The sequence below is a fragment of the Apis mellifera genome, linkage group LG14 (assembly GCF_003254395.2).
Source record: "Apis mellifera strain DH4 linkage group LG14, Amel_HAv3.1, whole genome shotgun sequence".
Lineage (NCBI taxonomy): Eukaryota > Metazoa > Arthropoda > Insecta > Hymenoptera > Apidae > Apis > Apis mellifera.
Genome location: NC_037651.1, coordinates 9,291,112 through 9,304,432, shown reverse-complemented (window position 1 = coordinate 9,304,432; position 13,321 = coordinate 9,291,112). Strand labels below are relative to the sequence as shown.

The 13,321-nt window shown below is 35.3% G+C and overlaps 1 protein-coding gene across 3 annotated transcripts; it reads right to left on the bottom strand.

Moving 5' to 3' along the window:
- Positions 1-1,459: 1,459 nt before the first annotated feature.
- Positions 1,460-12,983, bottom strand: LOC408478 (facilitated trehalose transporter Tret1). Of its 3 annotated transcripts, none has more exons than XM_006565791.3 (9): positions 12,354-12,983; positions 9,717-9,928; positions 4,823-4,952; positions 4,584-4,719; positions 4,043-4,499; positions 3,645-3,894; positions 3,345-3,551; positions 3,067-3,259; positions 1,460-2,994 (listed from the first exon to the last, which is right to left on the bottom strand). In XM_006565791.3, exons 2-9 carry the CDS (start codon positions 9,734-9,736, stop codon positions 2,750-2,752), a joined length of 1,638 nt encoding a protein of 545 aa, XP_006565854.1. In that variant the 5' UTR covers positions 9,737-9,928; positions 12,354-12,983; the 3' UTR covers positions 1,460-2,749. The 3 variants fall into 3 exon arrangements, with proteins under 3 accessions (XP_006565854.1, XP_006565855.1, XP_006565856.1); XM_006565792.3 differs by lacking the exon at positions 12,354-12,983 and adding an exon at positions 10,376-10,525; XM_006565793.3 differs by lacking the exon at positions 12,354-12,983 and adding an exon at positions 10,216-10,341.
- Between the last annotated feature and the right edge of the window lie 338 nt (positions 12,984-13,321).

The following is a 13,321-nucleotide window of genomic DNA, read 5'->3' as shown; positions in this document are numbered from 1 at the left end:
ATATCAAAATGATTCGATAACATTCGGATACATAGAGTAATAAAAATCAAGATTGACAGAATTAATATGCGATACTGCAGCAAAAAAATCATAAATAAACAACTTCGTTATTTTGTTGCGATATTTTGCCCGACTATATTTTATTATTAAATGTCGATCTTATATCATATATACGTATGCGTAACATTTATGAAACACATGTAATTCAAACTCGTATTTAATTTTTATTCCTTAATTGACGAATTCGCGTCAAAATAAAGCCAATTGTCGTATACTTTCAAACAGATTTGAATTTATATCCACTTAAACTGCCCTAAATTACGTGTAAATCATGTACATGGTATATTTTTATATTTATTTTTCTACACGTTTTAAAAATTTTTTTTTTTTATCATTTAAAAATTATTTCGATATATCATATTTTTTATAAATAGAATAAACTCGTTTATGACAATCGTTAATTTCTATTATAATTTTATCGAAATATCAGTAAATACAAACATTTTCATAATTCACATCGATCGATCAACATTCAGAATTTATAATTACTGAAATTTCATCATTTTATTCAAATTACTTTCGATATGAAGTAGTTTATAAAAAAAATAGTTAAAAAATTATTTATAAAATAATTATTATAATTATTATAATAATATAGCTAATTTTAAAATAATGCAAAATTTTTTGACGTTTATGTCGATATTCGTAAATTTCTTCAATTCGTATCTAAATTGACAAGTTATAATTTTCATTCGAATGTTTGATAATCAGTTGTTTCCATTTTACTATGAATGGTTATTTTTAACTAAATTTACAATTTTTTGCGGTTTCCAAAAATACGATTTTATTAGAAACATTCTACGAAATTTTACAATGGTACATATAGATGTAAGTATATATGTATGTACACATATATGTATAACCGAAGAATACAAGCATACTATATAATACGATACAAAGTACATTCGCATAAACTCTACTCTGTTCGTATAATTCACGCATACCTATATTACAAAATAAATCGACAAAAAAGAAAGGCACTTGTCGAACCAATCTCGATACATATATATATAATATTTCAAAATTTTTTCTAAATGAAACTAACGCACAATATACGTGTTTTTTTAATATGAGATTAATAGTTTATCTTTTCGTCTTATCATTATTACGACAACTTTCATCGAGAATTTGATTGTATCTTTTAACAATTTGTGGTAATTTTTTTTTCTAAGAATGGACAAGCTGAATTTCGACGATAAAAATCAATCAATTGATCAACTTGATCGATTTTGTATAATTCTTATCGAGCATCTATTCGGCACTTTAAGATACATCGGACGTTCGATCTGGTCCACCGATTACGACTATCACATTTAATAAAAGTACGACGGCGGTCAATGAACTTGTAAAAAGTACATTTATACGTTTGGTTCACGATTTGTTTTAGAAGAAAACACGATTCGGTATAAAAATATCATAAAAAATGATGTATATATCAGCACAAACATTAAACGTGAAAAAAGTCGTACAAAAAGTGACGATCGTAATATTAGATCTATCTATAGTTTAAATAATAGATAGACGATGGATGTCACTAAAAGAAGAATCCATAAATTTGAACGAATCGATAGATGGCGTTAGTGATTTACGCAGCGCCTGCGCTTTGATATTATTTGCTTTTTAAATGGTACGCTTCGCAGGCAGAACGGAATACTGCACTTCACGTTATATGAATTTTCTTTGTAAATATTATTTAATCACAGCATAGTTGTTAACAATCGATTTCCAAAAGGAATGCTATGCCTGCCTGAAAACGGCAAACGTATATAGATGTTTCGCGAGACAATGTACAATAGAAAAAAGATTATCTTAGGCACATACTCAGCATTTGTTCTCGGACAAAAATCTTTTTATCTTTTCATCCTCTACGGTCATCCATAAAATGTATATTTTATATGGAAGGCTGTATCGGATCAACCTATAATACTGTTTTATATCTCGCCTATAAAATCGTTTGCTAATTTTTGGTACAAATTTTCATCTAGTTTTCTTGGCAACATCACATTGCGTGCCGTGCGTATTATTAATCATCTTTCCTGCTGTATACGCATTTATATATATACTATTTCACACGTGCAAGCATTTGGATCTCGAGGCTATATATCGCAAAACAAATGTAATTCAACGATTGCAGAAATCTGCGAATTCATTTTGCTTGTATCATTCTTTGAATAATTGTTTTTTAAAATTTTCCTTCAAAATTAGTAATAAACGAAGTCTGATTTTGTAATATATAATATATATATAATCAATGAGAATTACCTTCGATATTGAGAATCCTCAATTTTTTTTCCTCAGTTCATTTTTTTTTTCTTGCAATTATTTAAGTGAAAGCAAGTTATTTAAGTATGAAACTACACGGTTTCGTAATCGTAACATTCCTATTTCTCTCTCTCTCTCTCTCTCTCTCTCTCTCTCTCTCTCTCTCTCTTTCGTTCTCTTTCATACATACTTTCGATTCCTTTTCCTGCCTCTCGCTTTTTAACTTTTCGAAATGCTAACAATCTTAACAATATTAAAGTAAATCGATATAATTTATAAAAATTTGGGCGCGTATTTTATCTTTTACAAGGGTAACAACTTTGAACTAAAAGATAATTTGTGTGTCATGTATAGAGTATACGCTAATACGTATTCTCTGGCTAGGAATTCTTTGCATCTTACGATTCCAGCCTCATGGAAGAGAAATTTACACGTTTTGTATAGTTTTAGGATTCAATGGTTGCGTAGCGGACGATTTGGCGTTTCGTTGCGCTCTTCTCTGTCTTCTTCGTTTCCTTGTCTTTGCTTCAGCTCCGACAGCTAGGAAATGATTTTGGAAATATTCCTCGATCTCGGAGAGTTTCTTACCATGAGTCTCTGGAAGTAACAACCATACGAAAACGACGGCTGCTAACGAAACGCCAGCAAAAAACCATTGCACGGCATGAGACCCTGTGATGATAAAAAAATGTATAAAAATCGACGAAGGAGATACATTATAAATAAAATATTGTATACACATACCACCCAGAAAATCTTGCAAACTTCTGTAACTCTGCAGGGCAGAAAACATGAGTAAATTGGCTATGGAATAACTAATGGAATGGGCGATTCCTCGGATTTCAGTTGGGAACAATTCGGCCGTCATTGTCCATGGAATAGTCAGCATACCGACCATAGACGTGCAAACGTAGAGTAACAGGCATAAAACGGGAACCTAGAAACGTAAGATGGACAACATGAAAATGATTTTTTATTTAATTTTCTTCGTTCAACGACGTATAATAATTTTATTTCCATACCCAATTTCCGGAACGATCGCCATTCTTAATAAGATAAGTGAAGTAACCAGAAACACCCATACAAAGAGTCATTCCCAAGGATGAAATTATACATAGGAGTCGCCTCTTGTATCGTCTTAATAACCAGGTGTTCACCATCGAACATAGAAAACGGGTTACACCGACTAGAATCGAGGCTATATACGCATCCACACCGGAACCAACTTCCTGAATGACAGTAAAATTATGGTAATTATCAAACGTATAATCAACGATTTACAATACTTGGGAGTAGAAAATCGAGGACAATTGATATTTTACTTGGAACCATGTAACAGCGTAGAAAAGAGTAATATAGATGCCAGAAAATTGTTGAAAGGAGAAGAATAGGAAAAGTATCATCATTGGTTTCCATCCTGTTGGTTTCAAAAATCCTCTCAGCTTGGTAGAGATACCTCCATGCTTGCTTTTTCTTTGCTCGCTTAATTTTATCTCGTTCTCTTTTAAGATTGTGATAAATTGTGCTTCCGCGGCGGACACTTTTCCTTGCTTCTCCTCGCGTTTGTACAACCTACAATTAAAACAAAATATTATCATTTAGAATATACTTCTCTTTCTTCCTATACATACGTGTGTACGAAACAAATTTGACACACGTCGCAAAAATTTTCATCCTTGTTTCATCTACTTATCTACGTTTCTGTCCTTTTTTTCCTTACCATTCCAAAGATTTCTTCGCATCATCTAACCGTCCTTTTGAAACGAGCCATACAGGCGATTCCGGGACGAAAAATTGCACCAGAATAACTGGCACGACCGCGTAAACGATGCTGAGCCAGGCAACAATTCTCCAGTCAATGTAGGCACCTTTTAAGTACGAAAGCACCATGCCAAACGAGGCTAAAGTTGGGCCGAAAGATATCATCGAGCCTCTGAGTTCCGGCCGCGCGACCTCGGTGATGTAAACAATGGCTGGCGATGTTGCCATAGCCGTGGCCAAGCCTGCTAACAATCGACCAACCAAAACCATCGGGATATTGGTCGAAAGCGCAATAAGAATCCAGCTTGCAACGAAAGGTATGGCACCGTATTGAAGGGTGCGCAACCTTCCCACTGTCTCCATTAAAAATCCGCCTAGCACGGCGCCCAAAGGCGTGCAAACTACAACCACGCTGGCTGAAAATCAATTGTTTTCAATGATTTTCACACAAAATTTTCGCACTGATTGAATAACTCTTTTTACGTTAAGAAATTATTTACCGATCCAGGAAGTCTGCTCTTGGGTTGCGTGCAATTCCGCATCTTGATCTTCGAGATGAGGAATCAGTATAGCCGAATATGCCATGGCTAATCCTACCGATATGTGGAAAGACGCGGCAATGATACAGGAAGCGATCTAAGGGAAAGATTCGATTAAGTATTTTAAGTTCGTTTCTTTCTTTTTTTTTTTTTTTTTTTTTTTTTCTCCTTCGAAAGATATTTCCTCGATGATGTTATACCTCGGGTATGGCATTTTTAATGTTGGTAGGCTCGACAAAGCCTTTGTTGAGACTTCTGCTCGACACGATCGCATCTTTGAAGCATTCTCTTTCATTTTCCTCGATATTCTTCGACGCCTCGCGTTCAACACTGAAACACGAAAACACGTATAAACAACGTTCTATTCTTCTCTCTGTACGATAATTAAAATATCAAAGACGACAAAACATCCGATAAAGGATGTTAAATGAGGTACGAATATGTATTTGTTTCCCCGGCGATATGATTTATAAACGTTTATAAATGCTTTTGAATTTTTTTTTATTAACTTCAAGGCTAGATCGTGGAATATACAACATAGATAAATCGCCGCGAGCAATGACTCACTTAGCACGACAAAAATGTTTTCGTTTCTTAATGTTTCAACTCTATCTGGTTACAGTGCGTTGATTAAAGTTTCTTTCCTAATTAATATTTTCTCGAGTATCGACAATTTCAAAACTGTACAGTTTCCACCACCACCACCACTACTACCACTACTATTACTGTTGCGTCCATTTCTTTCGTAACAGTGACATCACGCGAATCGGTTTTTATCACGCATGCACGATGTTTATGTCTGCGTTAGTAATTGCGAATAGATTTATAACAGCTGGCGATTTATTGCGACAAGTTGATCCAACTTAAATCGATCGATGACCGAGAACAACATCGAAGGAAAAAACGGGTTCGAGCGTCGATTTAAATAACGACAGATGCGATTATTAGACAATGTATCGTGTGATTACTAAACCTTGCCTTTGGATAAAGAGGATACACAACAAGCGCACGTATACATACACGTATCACGTTTGGTTTCCAGGCAAGAGCAATGACATCCAGATCGCTCCCGCACGAAAACAGTACGTGGTTGTGTAACAGTAGCTAGAAACGCGTTATATATCACTAAGCTGTTGGAGCTTAACTCGGTTTAATTAAGTGCTTGAAGAATTAACGCGCGCGGTTATTCGAGGATTTCCACCGGCGACGGATTCGGATACACCACACATGGAAGAAAATGTTAATAATGTATAATGCTGTACAAACCATATTATTATACCAAGCCTCCTTTTAATTTAATCCTCGATTTATTACCCGCTATAAAATCTATTATAAAGTCTAATGTTTGTTGCTAAGTGTGAAAAACTGCATAGGTCACAATTATATAATTTTTTCGCTCGGATAAATTCAATGAAAATTTACATCGGCATGTATCGTCGTCGTTTTTTTTCTACACATATTCTATATATACATTTTCTATAAATATATATATATTTTTATACGTATATTATATATATTTATCGAGTTGGAAGGGTATGAAAGTAACCTCTTCCTAACACGAATAAATTTGTACACAATGTCCGTCCGTTTCTGATCCGGCAGAGGCGCCCCGGTTCCCCCCCGGTATCGATTTTGTCTCGATGAAGAAAACGCAGCATTTAGAAAAAGAGCATCTTAGCGCGTTAGCTCGCCGTCCCTCGCTGTGCGCGCACATATACGTATTTCTTCAGTCAAGGTAATCGTCGAGGCGCACGGATTCTTTAGAGTCTCCTGCACATCACTTACCAACACTCTAATAATAATTTGTCAAGATTAAATTATCGCTGGCTCGAGCGATGTTTGAAACGGCAATTGTATCATGTGGAATCGTGTTTGATAATTTCTTTCGCGCAAGCAAACAATATACGATACGAAACAACAGTCGAACAGTAGAAATCAATAAGACAATTGCAATGAATTATCAATGAAACGGCTACGTACCGCGAGTATATACTGGGAGAATCGTGCATAAGCAAACACGACAAAGACTAATTATGATATTATCGTCGAGCGTGTTCAATGTTTAGACAAGGAACGATCCCTCCGTAAATATCAAAATCGTTTTATCGTAATTTATTTAATTAATCTTTATACAATATATGTGTATATATATACATATACGATAAACTTTCACACGATACATACATCGAAATTCCGCAATTGCACTAGTTGACACTTGACTGAGAAAAAAACTCGTTCCAATAATATTAAACAGCTTTCCTAAGAATAGAAGGAGCTAATATTATATATATATATATCTGTGTGTTTTAAGCGCTGACATCTTTAGCCTTAGCCTTACTCTTCTGAAATATAAAACGGAGAAGCGGCAAATATGACGAGTGTCCATTACAAGGAACGGAATATTTGGCGAATTTGCGGACAGCCATGCCTTGATTAAACCACAGTATCACGTACAACTAACAATTTTAATACAACGTTATAAACATTCTATTTCGTTTTAGTCCATTTATATGATTTTATCGAAATGAAAAAAAAAATAAAAAAATAAAATAAAAATCGAAATATAAGCACCGTAAGTACTAAACTCCTTATCATACGAAAGATTATCAGGTGACGTCATCCTATACTATTTTAACCCTAGCTTCCTGTCAGGTAGAGATAGCGAGTTCTCTTCTTCGCATTTTTTTTTTTTTTTTTTTTTTTTACCAATTAAGAAAATAGTAATTTTATATTGTAGAAAAAAAAAGAAAGAAACTTACGTTAAGAATTATCTTAAAAACTTATCAAGATTTTATTATTATCGATCGATTATTTATCATCATTTCGTTAAGAAAAGAAAAAATTAATTTGAACGTGTATGTATATATATATATTTATACATATATATATATATACGCGTAATGCGTGTTTCATTGCGTGACGTAATGAAGTTTGACGTGTCGTTTGGCTACAACAAATGATAAGATAAAAAAAAAACATTTGAGAAACAACAATGCAAAAATTTCAATGTTTGTAACGAGCGACGTTTACGCTCGACGATCAGCCGATCATGCGAAGTCGCCAATCGATCCTCGCGCCTTGTTTCATTTCAACCTAGTACATATCACGGTAACAGTAATTGACCTATTCAACGGCGGATTGTAAATGGATGGTGGAAGTAGAACACCTACCGGTATATACGCTGTATTTCCTACATTGTGGCGAAAGAATGCAATCTTGCCTCGCTCGATTCTCCCTCGATTTCAACCATTATTATTATTATTATTATTATTACATTCGATTAAAATTAACCGGAGAGAAGGGAGGGACGAAAAAAAAAAGAAAGAAAAATTAAACATTTCGTTAATTTCAAACGTTAATTCATTAATTTCGTGGTAATTTCATCTAAGGAAACAGTAGCCTGTTTGGCTTTTAAATATTAACTCGATCCTACGTTCGTCCTCTGTTTACAAGTCTCGCTATACACCGTTTATATAAGAGACGACGGTCTACACGAATTAACCATATTAGCAGGAAACGTATGACAATATTAGGTCAAAGTTTAATTTCCAAAATTGAAACTGCGAAAAACAAGTCGATTCGTGTAGATTGATTGCGTTTAAAGAAATTGAATCATTCGTTTCTTTTTTTTTTTAACGTGATCAATGTTCAACGAGACTTTTTTTCTTCTTCTTTTTAGATACTTTTTTTTTGCGTTTTATACAGTCACTTGCTTGGGTAATTTTTTCTTTCTTTTTTTTTTTTCAACCCGTCAAAAATAGAGAAAAGAAAAACGGGAAAGAAAAATTACAACAACTTTTCTTTCTCTCGCCCCGTCTCGAAGAGACAAGGAAGCATCGACAATTTATATATATACATTATACGCCGGCAAAACTGGTTCCAGAATGAATCTTCCTGTTATTCCTTCGAACGAGTCACGTGTTTTCGTTTAATGTCGCGTTGATGAAAAAAAAGAAAAGAAAAGAAAAGAAAAAAATCGATCGTCGATTCCGTTAAAAATTATTCGATGAAAAATGTTTCGTCGTTGAATGAAATACGATCATCGGTCGAACATCGATCACGAAGAAGAAAGGTGAATGGTGAAGGACACTTTCCAAAATCCGCTTGCATTGTTGTACGTGGGCAAGAAACGAAAACGAAAAGATTCGATTAGGTTCCTCTCTCGCTCGAGGACAATCGAGCGAGAATTATACACGCGTATGCAAGTACATATGTAGTTTCGATACGAGATGTCGTCATCCTCTGAATTCTCGATTATCCTTACTAGGTGTTATGAAACAGAAACCAATCGGTCTACAAAGTCAACTAAGCAAATAGTTTTGAGAACCTCTTTTCACGGAACAATAGCATGCCACAGTTCGTGTGACACGTTGCAAGCTCAAATTACGGTTTGATAAAGAAAAAAAAAAATGAAAAAAAAAAAAAAAGTAATTGGTTAAAGATTATTAGATATTTAAAATATTGATAAAATATTGTAAACGTCTTTATAATTATTAGAATTATATTTCGTTTCGCAATGATAAACAGTTATAAGAAATAGAAATTTTTACAAATGGTGAAGGGAACAAAATGGTTTTCTACCTTCGAGAAATGGAAAAGCACACGGATAATCTGGAAGGTTAAGAAAGGGAAAAGAAAAGCAGGATTTATCCCGGTTAGGATTTTTCACGACCCTGGCTCACGGAATTGAAAGGGGATAGAGAGGATGATGACAAAGGAAAAAGGAAAAAATCTTTGTGAACCGTCTTTCGAAAACCTGTTCAGAGGATTGTACCTGCGACGGATGGACGGACGGACGGATGGATGGATGGATGGATGGATCGGTCTATTTTATAAATACCATCTGCTCACGAAAGGAGAATAATTTATAATCCCGTTTCATTGGTTATGGATACAATGTTAAATTAATCGTGCATACAACTCGAGATAATTAAGAAATCGAAGAATGACATCATTTCTTATTCAGACAGTTCATTACAAAGGCTGTATGCTCGCCATTATTATATTAATCAAGCGATTTCTTTTCCCCTTTGCGTCCAATTTATCTCTGTAAATTGTTATGAAGCAACGTGAACATATTTTCTTAAGACTAACCTTAACGAGTAAGGATCCATGGCTGGTTTTTACGCCTCTCGATACTCTCGAACTCGTATATTCAATTCTTCTCTCTTTCCTCTCTCTCTCTCTCTCTCTCTCTCTCTCTCTTCAATCAACGCTTTGGTCGATTCGATCTTTTCTAAAAGGGAAAAATCCTCGATCAACTCGAACCGAGGATCTCGTACTTGGCCATCATTTTACGTTTTATTCTGAAAAAGAAAAAAAAAGAAGAAAAGATGCGAGACATGAAAATAATAAATATATTTTTACAAATATTATATTCGCGTATATACAATGCACGAAAGGATAATGGAACGTCACACATTGGAAGACGCTTGCATAATTCTCCTCGCAACGCACGTATATATCGTGGCCACGAACCAATATCTCGAAGGAGATCATAAAATACTCTAACACAATTACGCGATAATTTCACAGTCGCGCTCCCAGCGAGGATTGAATTGAATATTGACTTTCTATGTCGAACGCGAGATACCTTTTCACCTTCTTTCGTAGAAACGTAAAATAGAGGACACACACACACGCGCGCGCGCGCACGCACGCATACACGATGCGCGTGCGTGTGCGCCGCCCTGAGGAAAATAACTTCGCGAAAGTTCCTCGCGCTTATAAGACGTTAGTGACGTTCACTGTACCATTAGATCGACGATTATTTTCCGACGATTATTCTCCGCGAAATGATCAAATGATATAGAAATATTTCCACGATTGGAAAACGAAGCTCGTCATTCGCTTGTTGCGAATTAGAAAAGAATATTATCTCGTTCGACGACCAACCCTTGAACGATAATAAACTCGACTCGAGGAGAATCCCGATTAAATTGTTCTTACGGCACGCAGTATTGCAGAATTCTCGAGCGAGGACGAGGGAGGGGGAAATTGAAGTTGTTTTCGAAATTGTTTTTCCTTTTTTTTTCCCTTTCCAATCGTTGAAAATCTATTCTTCTTCGTCGAGAGAAAAATTGCTCGACGAGAAGAAGATCAGGAGTTAACAAGCACGACACGATTCTTGAAATCGTTTGAATCACGATCAAGATAGTTTAGAGTTTAAGCAGAGATTGCATAAGAGAGATTCACGTGCCGGAGCCCATGTCACGTGATTCACAATTAAGGACAGATAATTATTTGTCGTGCAAGGGCGTACACGCAATTGGGAATATATCTTATAAAATTTAATTATCTTTGAAAGGAATTAAGTATTTTATTTAATCATCTAATGAGGGAACGATGTTTGCGACAATTATCTTATAACAATTATCAAAGATTAATTGTCGATTCTAAGTCAAATAATACATTAAAATAGATTAATTTTACGAAACTCTTTATCTTGACTTTAATCATCGATTAGACCATCGAGCAAATGAAACGAGATAATCCACGTCTGAAACGTCTGTTACGTGAAAATTTATCTTTTTCGAAAATATGATATGTAACAATTAATTTTTAACTTTCCGTTCGTATTTCTTTTTTTTCTTCCTTTTTTTTACGCTCAGACTTTTACAACACAGATACAAAGGTGAATCTCTTTCGATCGTTTTAAATATGAATTTTAAAATAATTCTCACCCATTATTCATTCAAATGTGAGACGACGACGACGACGACGACGACGATGATTCGGTTTTGAAACGTGCACCAGGTCAGATCAAAGATCGGAAAATAAAATTGGATACGCGTTATGTTAAGCGTCAAACGCACGATTTATAAATGCGATGTATAATAAAAATTACGTCATTTACACGTTTAAATCATTTGTCGATATCGAAACACATTTACGTTTATAACCATTATGATAACGTCGTTAGCTCGTAAACTCGTGTATGTATATGCTTAGAAAAAATTTTCAAAGTAAAAACAAAACAAAGGAACCTGGCACGATTCGAAGGGGAGATCGTTCCGTATATTTTGGACGATTCGAGCATTCAGATTGATTTAACGACAAATGTTATTTTCAACAAAAATTCGAATCAGAAGTTGCATAAGAAAATTTACTACCTCTGATCGAATAATAAAAAAGGAATATATTTGTTCAGAGAAACGAAGCTTCACTAATTATTTAGCGTGTATCTTGTATATGTTGCCCGTAGTATCGAAATAAGTCACTGTCACATGGTGTCTATTTTTGTAACGATGATCGATCGTGTTCACGTGTGTGAAATGTTCATAACGTACAGAGTAACTTGAACTTCCTTGAACCTTAAGAACAAAGATTGTTCTCGAAAGCGGTTCTTCGCTTGGTTAAAAACATGGATTTGCCATGTCTGATGCCTTTCAATGAGGGGACTCGTAATAGGCGAGTTTCAGCTCTTGGTCGATTTCTTCGACCCGTACTCGAGCCTGACTGCCTTTCGGTCAATCCTATTCGCAAAACCACGAGAACGGAAGGATCGATCAAAGAGAAGTCAACGACTGCACTCTGTGCCTTCGTGCTTCTCTGTCATTTATTACGTACATCGGATATTTCTAAATAATTTCTGAATAATTTCTGTTAACTCGAAACAAAAATTTCTTCGTTTAACGTACGTTTCACGACACATGGATAAAAACATTCTCTGGCGTAAATATATAATAGCAAATTTGCATGTACGTTATTAAGCAAGCATAAATTACTCACCTTTGACTTTCAACTTTTTCTTCCTCTATTTTAAATTCGATTCTGAAGCCTGGATAAATTAACCAGATGGATCGAAATGATGGATAAAAATTTTGAAAGAACTCGAACGAGAAATGCCTCTTTCTTTGTTTCTTTCGTTTGTTAGGTTAATTTCTCTCTCTCTTTCTCTCTCCCCCTTTCTGTCAGTGGAACGAAGCAGAAGTCTCGTCCTCCGGATACAAACACCTCGCGACGTGCAGTGCGCGGTGGCCGGTACGCGACTAAAGGCTGGGCACGCTTGCCTTGCGGGTCGGTCGATCGTATCTTCTCGACGTTGTCTGTTTTCTGTGTCGGTATATCGCTGGTGACAAAGCGAACAATTTAAGGGTTGCTAACGCGTCTAGAAAGCACAGCACCGTCTGTTAAATGCTCGCCACACACAATATGACAGCACGATACGGCAGTGTACATATATTGTTGGACGATGACCTATTCACACTCGAAACGTTCGAGTCGATGGGCAATACCGAGGCTCATGGCGTGATTCTAATGGAGGAAACCTTTCGTTCGAACCTCGCGTTCCAACTTCGAGAATAGAAGAACTATTTCGACCATCATCGTATTTTTATTATTTTTCCAGAATGAAATTTACCTTGCAATCTCCGTGAAATGGAATCAATTTATCAATCGTAAGAAAAAAATAAAAATATTTTTCAATTTACTTGGATTAATTTTTTTCTTTTTTTCTTTCTTTTTTTTTCTTTTTTTTTATCTTGAAAAATTTATTATTTTGAAAAATCAAACAACTCGATCCGACTCGATCCAAATATCCAACATGTATGCGCAGTTCACGTGTACAGCAGCATGTATTACGAAAACAATAATGAGTAGAAGGACGTGCGAATCACGTGGACAACGGGAGGGATTTGCTGGTTGCATGGTGCACCGTGTACTATAAATTTTTCATAGATTTATCTTCGTGAAGCTCG